A 15,489-nucleotide genomic window follows, 5' to 3' on the forward strand; every position below is an offset into this window, starting at 1 on the left:
GTTACCAGCTATCCCGCAAAGTGGTTCAAAATATTCATCATTCTTGTGGAAGCTTGCTAGGTGTATCACGTGGAGGACCTAAAGTTTCGATATCATGATATAGCATTCGAATTGCTTCGACCGACCATCTATAGCTAGCTTACTTACACCGTAATTATTGTCTTTGGCTTTATCTAAGATTTACTTTCGCGAGAATAAACATGCTTTCTTGTCAAAGGAAATGGTGACGTACGGTGCAAATGCAATTCATGATGAGGTTGTCAATCGTGCGTATGTGTTAATATTGTTAAGTTTGGATTCCGTTTATTTTAATTAGGGACGGGTACGTAGTTAAAAATTATGTGAAGAATCGACTTTTTCTTGAATACTTATGCCTTACGGGCGGCACTTGGCATAAGTATGTGGTCCCGATAACTTTGATATTCCTTCACAAAGTTATGCCGGTGGGGCATACTTTTAATGGGCAAACTTTTATGCCGGACCCGGCGATAACTTTGTGCGAAGAATTATCGAAAGTTATCTTGACCGCATACTTACGCCAAGTCTCGCACAGCATAAGTATGTCGGTCCGCATAACTTTGTAATTCCTTAACAAAAGTACGCCGGTCCCAGATAGCTAAATTTAAACTCGCCTTGCGAATTTTTTTTAAAATTTTATCGGCGCGGGTTCGAACCTCGGAATCCCATGTGGATAAATGGGGCAAATTTTAAAGATTTCAAATACGAGGGCAAAATTTAAAGACCACCCCAAAAGAAGGGCACTCCGCGCAAAAAAATGGGCTTAAATTATCTAGTTTCTTTAATAATTACAGAATTTGATCTTGCTTGAGATATTTTTGATAGCTTGATCTTCTCTTTGAATTATTAGGTAGCTCGAGTTGAGCATAATAGATATGTATGCACTCGTTTTCAAATTGTAATGAAATTGGAACAAAACATGAAATACAATCCTCCGTTATCCTACTTTGAGTTGGTGATGGTGGTGTTGATGGTAATAATGGTGGTTGATGGAGGAGATGATAGTGGTGGAAGAAGACGTGAAGGGGATGGGGTAAAATGGGCTTGGGTGGTTACGTGGCATGCCACATCTTATTCACTTCAACCAAATAACAATGCCACGTGGAATTGGAGGTCCACCTTAAACATTCCTAACAGAGCAAGGGTATAGTTAAACCATTTAGGTAATGGCGGGGGTACTTCTGTATGTATAGTATAACGAAGGATAAAGTTAATCATTTTCGCATAATACAAGGATAAATTTGGCCCGTGTCATTATAAACTTTATCAAGAATTCAAGTCTTGGTAATTGATTTATTTTTGGTAGAAGTGTTTTACCCCACAACGTGAAACTTCTTGTCGCGAACCCAATTAGACCAAAAGTAGGTATGGAAACCGAGTACAAAACCAATACAGTAACATACAACAAAGTGGAAACGTAAAGACATAGAGCGTCTGTAGCTCAGTGGATAGAGCGTCTGTTTCCTAAGCAGAAGGTCGTAGGTTCGACCCCTACCTGACGCGTTGGTCCTTTTTTAATTTCCTTTCATTTTATCCATTGCTGTGGCCTGTACGGACGTTTAAATCTTAATCCCCTATAAATTCTCTTGGCTATACGTAGGTCTTAGTTGTTTTATTGTCAAAAGAATAGAAATGAAATCTTAGTTTTATCATCCAATAGAAATTTTAGAAATGTTCTTAATTTGCAGGCATTTTCATCTATATTTAAGTTAGTATGCGTAAGAGTACATTTACTATCTTCAACTTGAACTATATATGACATCATAAACGCAATCTTTTATATATGTCACTGTTTTATGGCCTAAGATACATTTGATTTGGCTCAATTGTGATCTTAACAAATTAAAAAAAGAAAAAAGTACTATCCCCTTCCCAATTACTGTAACTCATATTCTTCCGTCAACCACCTATATAGAGCATATAGCCTTCACTGGCACTACATGTGTTTTATTGTCTCCTACCTCTTGCTATGTCTTCCCTTTTAGTTAATCTCCTTCTTTGTGCAACAACTTTAACCCAAGTGATGATTCCGAAATTCAACACTAAGTCAACAACAACAACATACCCAGTGAAATCTCATAATACGGTACGCATAGGGGTAAAAGAAAAGATACGCGGATCTTACCCTTACCTCAAAGGTAAGCGAGGTCAAGTTTTCCGAAATTCAACACTAAGCCACTAACATGTAATTGATATATGCATACGATATAGTTAGGACAGATCTCCATAAGAATTGAAATATTCAAGTTTAAGTTCTTGCATAATTTACGTTTTTTCATATTTCTAACTTTTGCTTTAAATGCTACTCACCTAATGAAATACTTTAGCAGTGAGAACTTATTTTTTTTCTGTTGTTTTCAACTTATAAGGCTAAATTAATTAGTTTTTAAGCACAAAAATGGCTTTAGCCCTACACTCAAAAAAAATTTTATAAGCAATCCAAACGTGTAGTGAGAAATCTAAATTATTGAGCCTTAAAGTTTCATCCAGTGGACGTGCCGGAGTGGTTATCGGGCATGACTAGAAATCATGTGGGCTTTGCCCGCGCAGGTTCGAACCTGCCGTCCAAGGACCTTTTGTCTATGTTAAATTTTATCTTTTTGAAGCTAACTATCCTCAATTTCATATGGTAGATTTTACTAATTCTTTAAAGTTTATAGATTTTTACAATGAGGTTGCATGAATTCTTAATTTTCACTTTGATAGTCTATTTGGCCAAGCTTTTTTTTTTTTCCTTCAAAAAGTGCTTAATTTTTCCGAACAAGCGTTTATTTTAAAAAAGTGAGATATTTGGCCAAACTTTTTGAAGAAAATAAGTCCACGGACCTTTTGTCTATGTTAAATTTTATCTTTTTGAAGCTAACTATCCTCAATTTCATATGGTAGATTTTACTAATTCTTTAAAGTTTATAGATTTTTACAATGCGGTTGCATGAATTCTTAATTTTCACTTTGATAGTCTGTTTGGCCAAGCTTTTTTTTTCCTTCAAAAAGTGCTTAATTTTTCCGAACAAGCGTTTATTTTTAAAAAGTGAGATATTTGGCCAAACTTTTTGAAGAAAATAAGTGCTTCTAAGGAGTAGCAGAAGTTATTTTTATAAGCTAAAAAAAATAGATTCTGCCCAAAAGCACTTTTGAGAAAAATATACTTAGAAGCACTTTTTAAAAGCTTGGTCAAATACTAATTCGCTCAAAAACATTACTTGAAATATAAACTATTTTTCAAAAGTATTTTCAAAAAACACTTTGAAAAAACTCTTTTCTCAAAAAATCACTTTTCAGAATAAACTGATTTTAGAAGCTTGCCAAACATGTTATGAACTTGCCACTGCTTCACTATATGTTTGCAAGGGTGGTTTTGACTTTTTCTTCTTTTGCAATTAAAAGTTGTTTACTAACTTGAAACATAATAAGGCAACAATATTTAGTTAATTTATATATGCTTATAAACTGTAAAACTCTAGGTATATGTTTTTAATAAATTGTTATACTGCTTTATCCGATAACATAGTAAGTAGTAACATTTTTGAATGATTACGTTCTAAGGATAGACCTATGGCAATTTTACGAAAAAAAGAGGAAATAAATGTTTGACATTTGGTTATTTAAGCTTTGTGAACTAGGCCTCATTTGTTTTCATTAAGATTAAGACGTCTGAATCTGAATGCACATCTGAATGATTAAGATATTGTCTTTAGGTCTGAACAATGAATAATTAAGACTGTTTGTTTTTCAATATCTGAATGTGCATAATGTATTTATTTAAACATAATAAATATACAATTCAAATTAAAAAGTAACTAAATAGTAGAAAATAAATACAAATTTAATAAAAAAATATTATTTGATAAAAAAAAAATGAAACATTTATATTCACTAGTAATGGTGGAGATGTTTTGTAGTCATGGTGGGTAGTGAGTGGGTAGTTGGGGTGGCAGGTAGGAGGTAGTTGGGGTGGGATTGGTGGTGGGAGGGGGGCGGGTGGTGTGGGGTAGGGGTCATGGTGGGGTTGGTGGGGAGTGGGGGGGGTTGGTGGTGGGAAGGAGGGGTGGGTGGTGTGGAGTAGGGATTGGTGGTGGAGAGTGGGGGTGGGTGGTGTGAGGTGGGATTGGGGTTGGTGGTGGGGTGGGGGTGGTGGAGAGCGAGGGGTTGGAGTGGAAGGTGGGTAGGTGGTGGGGTGGGGTTGAGGGATGGGCGGGGTTGGAGTGGAGAGCCGGGCGGGGGTGGGGGTTGAGGTCGAGGGTCAGGGTTGGGGTTGAGCCTCGACGATAGAAAAGTTCCATACAAAAATACCTCTTAACGATATTAAGACTTGGTTCACATCTTCATCATTAAGACCTATTCGTACCCAATAAGCTTGATCTTAATGTAAATAAATGCACTTAACGACCCACGTCCGAACCATTCAGATTCAGATATCCAATAAATGCAAACAAATGAGGCCTTAAGTTACCTGGTGATTGAAGTTTTTTGGCTAATTGTGTCAAAGGTTATTTATTTTTTATTTTTTTTTCAAGTCAAGGTCAATGGGTTTCGAAGGTTTCTTGCTTTTGGAGCCATGGACTGATGGACTTAAAATTGTTTAGTGCACTTATAATGAATTACTAGCAGTTTGAATCTCATTTTTATTAATGTAGCTTTAATAAAAGCATATGATTTATTGTCCTGGAATTCATGAGAAGAAATAGAACAAATACAATAATCACAACTCCTCTCCAGGAAGATGAGAAAAATAGAGCGCCCCCCCGCCCCCCCAACCCCACCGCCACACACACACACACAAAAAAAAACTCAAAAGATCTCCTTAGGTTAAAAAAATGTTTCATGTGTTTGAAATTTCTTTTCATGGCTAACTGCTTCCGTATAGGAATGAATGGAAACGATCATAAACTTCCAAAATTTCCTCATTTCTAAAAATATACTTTTAAAAGAAGTACTCTCTCTATTCCATAATAAGCTACACCTTAACCAAAAAAAATTATCTCATAATAAGTTATTTTAGAAAACCAAGACACAAATTGGTTAGTTTTTCCAATCGTACTTTAGACTAAAACTGACAAGTTAAAGTAACATCTAAATGATGATTGGAAAGCTATGCCACATAAGAATTGGATGATATTGTTGATTCTAATGTCGAAAGGTTTCAAGCATGACGCTCTAATCAAGAGGAAAAAGTAATTTATTTTTATTATATAGGGGTAATTTAGTAAATTTCACATTACATTATCGATTTCTTTAATACGCGCTGTTTTTAAGCTTTTACACTTATTATGGGACGGAGGGATTACTTTCACAAGTTCAGCAATTTGTGTGTAGTCAAGTTTTCAAAAAACTCTGAAAAAAGTTATGCTACTGTTTTGTTTCTACAAATTTTGTCAAACACCTTAACTCTTTAAAATGTTTAATTTTTCTTTTTCAAAAAACACTTTTGACTTCCAAAAACTTGGCGAAAAACATAGCTGGGAGAAAAATGGAAAAACAATAAAATGAATCGTCGACAGCAGGATTCGAACCTGCGCAGGCAAAGCCCAACAGATTTCGAGTCTGTCTCCTTAACCACTCGGACATATCGACTTGGTTTTGCCTAATCTCCTTCATAATTATATTAACGAAAATTAGTTGACAATTAAGCCTCGAGTCACATATCTGTGATTTGCTAAGGATTTCAAGGGAAAAAGGAATGGTCTAGATATATTCGACACAACCAAGTTTTGGTAATTTGTCAGATATTAAAGTAGGTAACTGATAACAATGGTGAAATGTGAAGGTCGGAAGGATAGACACAAGATAATGTTTTTTTTTTTAAAAAAAAAAAAGGTAATTTTCGAGTATTAAATATATTGGTCGTTGAAACATGTAGTATGGAACTAAAGTTAGAATGATTGTAAAGTCATAGGTGGAGTGATAAATATTCTTCTATTTTTAATAAGAGGATTGCCTTTGGTAGGGAACATTTTACCACAAAGTGAGAATTTTCGACGCGAATCCAAATTAATCGAGTTATAAAATGAATATCAGAAACCGAGTGCGAACCAAAAAAAATTGTAGTCATAAAGAAGATGAAGTTTGTTTATCAATATGCATGTCATTAACCATTCGAAGAGGAAAACATTTAGATCAATTTGGAGTAACAAAAACTGTAAGATTATTTCATCAAGGAAAACCTTGATGTTACACTATAACACATAATCTGAACACATACCAAGGGTGAATGGAACGGCTATAATACACAAATCATGCTTTAGGTTCTTAACGCATTGTACACAGAGCCACAACTATATTTATATTCAAAAGTCGAATTTAGAACCAGTTTTATGGGTTCAACTGAATTTATACCTTCTGCTTAAACTTAAACTATGTACATATACGCAAAAAAGATTAAATTGTATATAAAATAAGATTATCTCATTCTAAAGTCACTGAATTTAGATCTTGAATTCTTCTATATAGTTGCTAAAATGCAGTCTCAAGACTTGGCTGCTTTCATGTAGACAACTTACAAATATCCATATACTTTCTATTCCCACATCCCACTTATATCAGATTCTCATAATATTACAATTTACAACATTTCCTATAAACAGCTGATTAGAGAACTGAACACCTTCATTATCATCCAAATATGATAAATATTTTACAGATACATGCACCAACTCATCATTTCATAAAAAGAACCAGCATCAAGGAGCTCTATATTATGCAGATACAGATGCAGCCAGCTTAGCACGGCTTGCCCGTGATGTGATAGTTGAACTTATAGTGGATGACTCGGATATTGCTGACTGCTTTAAACAGAAAGGATTAAATTTCCTTCCCATTTTAATGACACTGGTAGATGAGCTGCAACCAGGGATTGGAGCAGTTCCTTTGTAAGCTTTGCATATGTAGCTTATGAAGTTCGTGTAGTCCTGCAACAATGAAAAATTAACATTGTCATCGCACCAGAAGAAAAATACTTTTCGGGCCTGACAGTACTCCTTTGGACTATGTTGCTCAGACTCACTGAAAAAAACTGCAGCACCCGTGTTGGATCCTCCAATAATGCACTACTTTTGGAGGATCCAACATGCACCTTACAGCATTTTTGAAGATTCAGGCAACAGAGCCTTTGGATTGTCTGACGCGACACCATAACTGGTGATCACGACCATCACCTACAGAACTTCCAATCCCCCCCCCCCCCCCCCCCTTGGCACCGGGTGTGGACGACATTTAAGTTAGCCACAACTCGTACAAAACAAAATTCCGGGAAGCACGGAGATATAGAAAAGACTTTTGAGGAACTCTTGAAAGCAAGAGGCAAATTTCAGAGGTAAAATGAATTAAAATTGTTAATCTCCAAACAATGTCTCGTCAGTCGGGGGTTTTTGATGGAAAAGTCGTAGGAAACGTTACCGACGAGCCAAATCCAATGGAAATTGACGATTTCTGGTAGTAATTTTTGCTGGCACTTTCTTATAGTAATGAAATATTTATCCAGGGCAATGCTAGGAAGGGACTATAACACTAGATAATGAACAATGCAAGTTCTGAAATATAGAGGAGAAAGAAACTGACATCATAAAGTGGTTGGCCATCAACAACAACCCATGGCACATATTTATGTGGAGGTTGAAGGGCACTTGTCTCAGCCGCGTAACGTAGTTCAAGCTGCACATAAGATTCAAGTAACATTAATTCACACTACATAAGATATATTACTACCATAAGAAAGAAAACAGTCATACTAAATAAAATTTGTTCAATTAGAGTTCTTTATATATCAAGTTCGCTTCTCATAAGCTCCAAATCTATTATTTTATTTTTGTCAGATACCAAGCCAAACAAATGGATGCTGAGGACAGAGGACTGTGGATCCAAATTATCACTAGATAATTTCATTAATCTCCGCCTATAGCTTAAATCCTTTTCGATCTCAGCATAGCAAGAAATGAGGAATACTTTGTTTTTTTATTAAAAATTTCTGAAGTATTTGTACCACTATGTCAACATTTTCATCTTGAACTTCTTCATTAATATAATTCACCTTCCCTCTTTATTTTACTCCCATGAGTCATGAGAATAGGGTTACAGTTTCACCAACAAGCGGCCACATCTCCTAGGCCCTAGCCCAAAGAATCTGTTTACCTAAATTTCAAATCATTAGCCAGTAGCCACTTGGATAACCCAAAAAAAAAAAAGAGCTGGACCTCAACAATCAACTTTAGAACAGAGAAGCAGATGATCAATCAGACGGCACAAAAAAAGGCATAAGTCACCTTATACCGTACTTTTTCCCCTACTAAGAACGGTTTTCCATGTTAAAATATTGACGGCCTTGTTTCTCCATTTATTCTCGTTGATTACCATATCGAGGTATCCGTTGTTATTCCTATAATTTACCGTGAACATTGTTTTTGGTGTGTTATTTTTCCCAACAAATTGAAGGGCATAACTATTACTATGATAATGAAGCAAGACATTACAGAGACTACTTCACTTTGCTTTTATTTCTTTTCTTGTTTATGACTGTATACTTAACCTTATATTCGTGAAAAAACACTTTAAAATTCATCTACTTCTGTATATATAGATTCATGTCGGAAACAACCTCTCTACCTCCCTAAGTAGGAGTAAGGTCTGCGTACACTCCACCCTCCCCAGACCCCATTTTGTGGGATTTCACTGGGTATGTTGTTGTTGTTGTTTGTATAGATAGATTCATAACTCTCCTCCTCTTCAAAGCTAGCTAGTATGTTCAGGAATGTGTATCTGCTTGCAGAACAATAGTTCGTTCGAAGAAATTCCTCTTTTTCATATTCTTATATTCAACATTTAATAAGCATATAGTGCAAAAATGGGAAACAAAAGATCTGAAATTTGCCAAAGTCCAAAATGAAATCAATCAAGAGAACTTACCTCTTTCCCTCTCTCACTGCAAACACAATCAGTAACGAGCTTTGCCTTCAAATTCAGTTTTTCGAAACATGTTTCCCATTGGGTATAATTCTCATTGTAGATCAAACTTTCCACACAGTAAATGAAAGGAAAGTGTTCATTCTGCATCAAAATGTCCCATAAAAATGCAACTACAATTTTGCATAGTCACGAAATCATTTCTTTCATAACTGAATTATGTGTAAATTGCTCAAAAAATACAGATGACCAGAAAGTGGAATTTTAACTAGCAGCTTACCAAATCTGGCCAGGCATCAATAGCACAAGCCTCTACAGTGTCCAGTAAACATTCAGCTGGACCATGCTGCAACAGTAACAAACAGAACTTCATAAATGTTTAACTGTGCTTGATATTATTCTTATGTATAAGAACCACAATATAACTTAAGTGAGTCAAAGTATAGCCCAAATATGGATGTAGGTCCAGTGGGCAAATCCAACAATCCAACAATGGGTTGCGAGTTTGGCAGAACCCAATGTTTCGAGATCTAACTGTATACATATGTGCAATTGACACTCCTTCGGAGGAAAATTATACTGGGCAGATGCATATTGTTTAGTGTGTGTGTGTATATATATTATATGTTAAATCACTTTCGCTTATGTTTGAGGGTACGTTAAAGTAGTCCTTAAGTATGCTCTAAGCGGTTTTGGTCCTTTAATTTTGTCAAAGGTTAACACTTTTGGTCTCTGTCAACACTTTACGTTCGTTAGATTTGACGGAACTGTGGAAAAATAATTTATTCTTAAACATCAGGAAAGTCCCATCAAATTCTAAAAAAATGAAACACAAAAAACTGCACTAGACACAAAAGAAAATAGTCGGAAATACACCTCAAAAAGCTGCACCAAACTCTAGAAATAGATCGAAAATAGCAAAAACTACAAAAATTGTGCCTCCAAATGTTAGTCCCGCTAAATTCTTGCTCATTTTTCCGCAATTAACAAATACAAATTGTTAAATACTTGACTGAGACCAAAAATGTCAACATTTGACAAACTTTTTTTTTTTTTTAATTCTTTTTATATCTTTTTTTTTTTTTTTTTTTTTTTTTTTTTTTACTTTTGACAAGCTTAAAAACCTAAACCGCTCAGAGCATACTTAAGGGACTACTTTGAACCTACCCTCAAACATAAAGACCATTTTTGTCATTTTCTCCTCAAAAATGGATGTCGCTCCGGTGGGCAAATCCAACAATGGGTTCGTGAGTTCGGCAGAACCCAATGTTTTAGGATCGAACCTTCTACGTACGTGCATAAAAGTAAGTAAAGCCACTCTCTCGACGAAGAACCTACAAGTTTAGATTCTGGGTCTGCCGCTTTTAATCCTTTTCACCTAGTGCGAGTTAACTCACTATGTTTCTTTTCAACCACAATACATAACAACAACGACATACCCAAAGGTAGTCCCACGAGTGGAGTCTGAGGAGAGTAGAATATATGCTAACCTAACCCCTACTTGTGAAGGTAGCAAGGGCGGACCCACCCTAGTAGGAGGGGGGTCACGTGTCCCCCATAACCTCAGGAATACACTGTACATATATAGTGTATATACCTTAAGGAATGTATATGTATTTAAAAGGACCCCTGAGATATATCTATTGCTTTGGTGCATTTTATTGCCTCTTTAGCCCTAGGTCCATATATGACACCTGTGTTCGAGTCTTCTCTTTAAAGCACCTTTATTTCCATTTTTTTTTTTTTTTGAGTTTGTTTTGTTTCCGTTCTAAACCTATTTTCGTTTCTTCCAATTTTAAAGTTTATACTTTATACTACTACTTTACTAATAAGTTAGCATAATTATTAAGTTTTTAAAGAGTTGCACGCCAAACTTTCACATAATAAGTGACATATGTATATTAAGGCAGTGGTCATCGGTGCCCCTCTGCGTCAAAATCCTGTGTCCGCCTCCAGAAGGTAGGGAGGTTGTTTCCGAAGACCCCCAACTCAAGGAAAGGTGAAAAAAGAAGCAGAAACAACAGCAAGATAAAAAGATAATCGAAGCGAAAGGAACAACTGGTAATAATACTAAATACTCCTGTTATAGAAAAGAAAAAAGACTATTATTGGAATACCTGGCATTTGAAGGTGTTATTGGCTTGAATCTTTGTATTGCCCCATGGAACAAGTTTAAGATCAACAATATCAATTATCCCATTCTTGAAAATCTTAGGTAAATAATTAACAATGAAATTAGAACAGCCAGGACAGAGGCTTTCATAATATAAAGCCAAGGTCACTTTCTGCTTGCAAGAAATGGGAGAAAATTGGATAAAGCATAGGAAGCAAACTAGGAAAAATGATACACTTTTTTGCAAAGAAAATCCCATTTTGAGATGAGGAATTTGAGGGGGGGAAATTGGTTTTTGACTTTCTGGAGTTTGAGCTAATGGAATCATTATTATATCCAAAGCAAGAAAAGATCAACTTGCATGTACAATAATTATACACACAATTCATGGAATAATGTGATTACTAGTTGTCTTTTATATGAATAAACAATTTTCCACGTGATTATATTTTATGTAAAAGCTAATTTAGACCGAGTCGGCAACTTAAATAACTCAAAAAGTGAGACTTGGGATCAAAATAACCCATTAAATTAAAAAGTGATAGAAATATTTTTTGCGCACAAAATTACAATTGAAGTTAACACCAATTGCGCACTAATTTTGTGCGCAATAGGAATTACCTTTTGCTGACAGGTACCTTTCCCATCAAACTCTATGAGCTCCTTTATTTTTTATTTGTTTGGTTTATCCTTTTTTCTTCACTTCCAGGACCCACGTATGCCCCTCAATTTGATGCTACATTGGAAAATGAATTATACGATTTTGTTGTTTTTTGTTGTAGGGCCAAAACCACCCCACTTTAGCCGTGTGGAAATAATTATTTATATTTTCAGTTCTTTTGTGGATAATTTGCGATTTTGTGGTAATAATTTTTAGGTATGGTATTATTTTTGTAATGATAATTAGTTATCTTAATTTTTATTATTGTTTATTAATAACTCGTGCGACGTTCTAAAGTAATTATGAAAAAATCTCAACATATTCGAAATAAAGTAATGTCTCGACTAAGCTAATAAAGACTAAAATAACTAATGTCTTGACTAATATTTCTTTATTCTTTGAATATGTTATAATTTAGAGCCTACAGGTCCATGCAGTGTAACATATTTTGAGCTCAAATTGTAACATATTCAAAGAATAAAGAAATATTAGTCAAGGCATTACTTTATTTCGAATATGTCGAGATTATATTTTATGTAAAAGCTAATTTAGACCTAGTCGATAACTTAAATAACCCAAAAAGTGAGACTTGGGACCAAAATAACCCATTAAATAAAAAAGTGACAGAAGCATTTTTTGCGCACAAAATTATAATAGAAGTTAAAACCAATTGCGCACTAATTTTGTAACAGCAATAGGGACCTTTTCCATCAAACTCTATGAGCTAATTTATTTTTTATTTGTTTGGTTTATCCTATTTTCTTCACTTCCAGGACCCACGTATGCCCCTCAAGTTGATGCTACATTGGAAATGAATTATATGATTTTGTTGTTTTTTGTTGTAGGGCCAAAACCCCACTTTAGCCGTGTGGAAATAATTATTTATATTTTCAGTTCTTTTGTGGATAATTTGCGATTGTGTGGTAATAATTTTTAGGTATGGTATTATTTTTTTAATGACAATTAGTTATCTTAGTTTTTATTATCATTTATTAATAACTCGTGCGACGTTCTAAAGTAATTATGAAAAAATCTCAACATATTCGAAATAAAGTAATGCCTTGACTAAGATAATAAAGACTAAAATAACTAATGCCTTGACTAATATTTCTTTATTCTTTGAATATGTTACAATTTAGAGCCTACAGGTCCATGCAGTGTAACATATTTTGAGCTCAAATTGTAACATATTCAAAGAATAAAGAAATATTAGTCAAGGCATTAGTTATTTTAGTCTTTATTATCTTAATTAAGGCATTACTTTATTTCGAATATGTCAAGATTATATTTTTTGTAAAAGCTAATTTAGATCGAGTCGGCAACTTAAATAACCCAAAAAATGAGACTTGGGACCAAAATAACTCATTAAATAAAAAAGTGACAGAAGTACCTTTTGCGCACAAAATTACAATAGACGTTAACTCCTATTGCGCACTAATTTTGTGCGCAATAGGGGACCTTTCCCATCAAACTCTATGAGCTCCTTTATTTTTTATTTGTTTGGTTTATCCTATTTTCTTCACTTCCAGGACCCACGTATGCCCATCAAGTTGATGCTACATTGGAAATGAATTATATGATTTTGTTGTTTTTTGTTGTAGGGCCAAAATTAGGGTGGGCGTTCGGTTCTTCGGTTCGGTTTTATCGAATTTCGGTTTGGCTATTTCGATTTCGGTTTTTTGAAGATGGACACCGAACACCGAACCAAACTAGTTCGGTTCGGTTCGGTTCTTTCGGTTTCGATTTTTTGAAGTTTGGTTCAGTTCGATTTCGGTTTTTTCAATTCGGTTTTTTTGATATGATATTAGAAGCGATTCCATTTACACTAATTCATATTCTCAAAAGCAACAAAACATAAAACTGACAAATTAAAATCAAAATCAAACAAACAGGATACACAAGAATAGAAAACCATAACAATAATATATGATTACTAGGTGTTATATACATACAGCAAGAATAATTAAGAAAACATATAAAGGACATACATTAATCCTAAAGGCACATCCTATTCACATTCTGTTGTTAAAGATATTTGATTTTCTTAACTGAAGTGGAAAATTAGGGATACAAAAACAAAAGAAGGCTTGTTACAATTGATTTTTTTTTGGCTTAAACTTAATTGGCGTATTTTAATTTTTTGTTAATGTATTAAACTTAATTCTTCGGTTCGATTTCGTCAAAGTTCGATTCGCTATTTCTTTCGATTTTTTAAAGGTGGACACCAACAAACCAAACTAGTTCGGTTCGGTTTCGGTTCGGTTCAGTTCAATTTTTTGGTTTTCGGTATTTATGCCCAGCCCTAGCCAAAACCCCACTTTAGCCGTGTGGAAATAATTATTTATATTTTCAATTCTTTTATGGATAATTTGCGATTGTGTGGTAATAATTTTTAGGTATGGTATTACTTTTTTAATGACAATTAGTTATCTCGTTTTTATTATATTAATAACTCGGTTTAAAGTAATTATGAAAAAATCTCAACATATTCGAAATAAAGTAATGTCTTGACTAAGATAATAAAGACTAAAATAACTAATGCCTTGACTGATATTTCTTTATTCTTTGAATATGTTACAATTTAGAGCCTACAGGTCCATGCAAACATATTTTGAGCTCAAATTGTAACATATTCAAAGAATAAAGAAATATCAGTCAAGGCATTAGTTATTTTAGTCTTTATTATCTTAATTAAGGCATTACTTTATTTCGAATATATCGAGATTCTTTTCATAATTAATTTAAGACATTGCACGAGTTATTAATAAACGATTATAAAGACTAAGATAACTAATTATCATTAAGAAAATAATACCAAAAAAATATAATATTAACATAATATTATGTGCATTCTATGTTAATTAATACATTATCTTATGTGCATTTTATGTTAATATTATGATTTTAGGTCCCTATCAATTTTACACAATCTCAAAATTATCCACAAAAGAACTGAAAATAGAAATAATATTGATGAATAGAGACTCGTCTCCCTCTGTCCCGTATTAGTTGACCGCATTATTATAAATATTTGTCTCAAAATATTTGTCCATTTACAAAATCAAAATGGAATTAACTAACTTTTTCCAACTTTGCACCTAACATCAATTGTTTTTTAAAGTAACCAATATTGATTGGAGTTCAATTAATTGAAGAGAGATAAGGGTAAATTAGTAAAAACATCCTTCTTATTTATGATTTCTTAATAAAAGTGTAAAATGGAAAGTGACCAAGTAAATTGAAACGGAGGGAGTACATAATTTTTTTAGAACATCAAAATAGGAGGAATTAATAAATTCAGAAAATTTTAAGAGCTCTCTTCACTCGGTATGTTTTCTTTCTTCCCCTTCTCCCTAATTAAAACTGTGTCTACAATAACATCCATCACGAAGTGAACTATGATAGAGAAATACAAACAAAATAAAATACAAACATATTTTATGTAATAACAAAAGAACTTTAAACTTTAAGTCACTATTTACCTTCCTCACTAATTATTTCCGCACGGTTAAAAGTGGGGTGGTTTTTGGCCCTACAACAAAATCATACAATCCAAATCCATTTCCCAATACAGCATCAACTTGAGGGGCATAAGTGGGCTCTGGAAGTGAAGAAAATAAATTAAACAAAACAAATAAAAAATAAAGGAGCTCATAGAGTTTTGATGGGAAATGTACCAATCAGCAAAAAGTAATTCCTATTGCCCACAAAATTAGTGCGCAATAGAAGTTAACGGTGCCGTCACAATTAACTTTTACTGCACACTAATTTTGTGCGCAAAAGGTACTTCTGTCACCTTTTT

General features: G+C 34.0%; 1 protein-coding gene and 3 non-coding genes across 4 annotated transcripts; 2 read left to right on the forward strand and 2 right to left on the reverse strand.

Moving 5' to 3' along the window:
* The first annotated feature begins 1,448 nt into the window (after positions 1-1,448).
* Positions 1,449-1,521, forward strand: TRNAR-CCU (transfer RNA arginine (anticodon CCU)). The gene has a single exon. It is a non-coding gene; the product is annotated as a tRNA-Arg (tRNA).
* A 986-nt stretch (positions 1,522-2,507) lies between these two features.
* TRNAS-AGA (transfer RNA serine (anticodon AGA)) lies at positions 2,508-2,588 on the forward strand. The gene has a single exon. It is a non-coding gene; the product is annotated as a tRNA-Ser (tRNA).
* Positions 2,589-5,510: 2,922 nt separating this feature from the next.
* TRNAS-CGA (transfer RNA serine (anticodon CGA)) lies at positions 5,511-5,592 on the reverse strand. Its single transcript has one exon. It is a non-coding gene; the product is annotated as a tRNA-Ser (tRNA).
* An 850-nt stretch (positions 5,593-6,442) lies between these two features.
* Positions 6,443-11,475, reverse strand: LOC132050484 (gamma-interferon-responsive lysosomal thiol protein-like). Its single transcript, XM_059441736.1, has 5 exons — positions 11,031-11,475; positions 9,194-9,259; positions 8,917-9,057; positions 7,576-7,668; positions 6,443-6,926 (listed from the first exon to the last, which is right to left on the reverse strand). The coding sequence occupies exons 1-5, from the start codon at positions 11,352-11,354 to the stop codon at positions 6,714-6,716; spliced, it is 837 nt and encodes a 278-aa protein (XP_059297719.1). The 5' UTR covers positions 11,355-11,475; the 3' UTR covers positions 6,443-6,713.
* Between the last annotated feature and the right edge of the window lie 4,014 nt (positions 11,476-15,489).

Source organism: Lycium ferocissimum, chromosome 3 (genome assembly GCF_029784015.1).
Source record: "Lycium ferocissimum isolate CSIRO_LF1 chromosome 3, AGI_CSIRO_Lferr_CH_V1, whole genome shotgun sequence".
Taxonomy (NCBI): Eukaryota; Viridiplantae; Streptophyta; class Magnoliopsida; order Solanales; family Solanaceae; genus Lycium; species Lycium ferocissimum.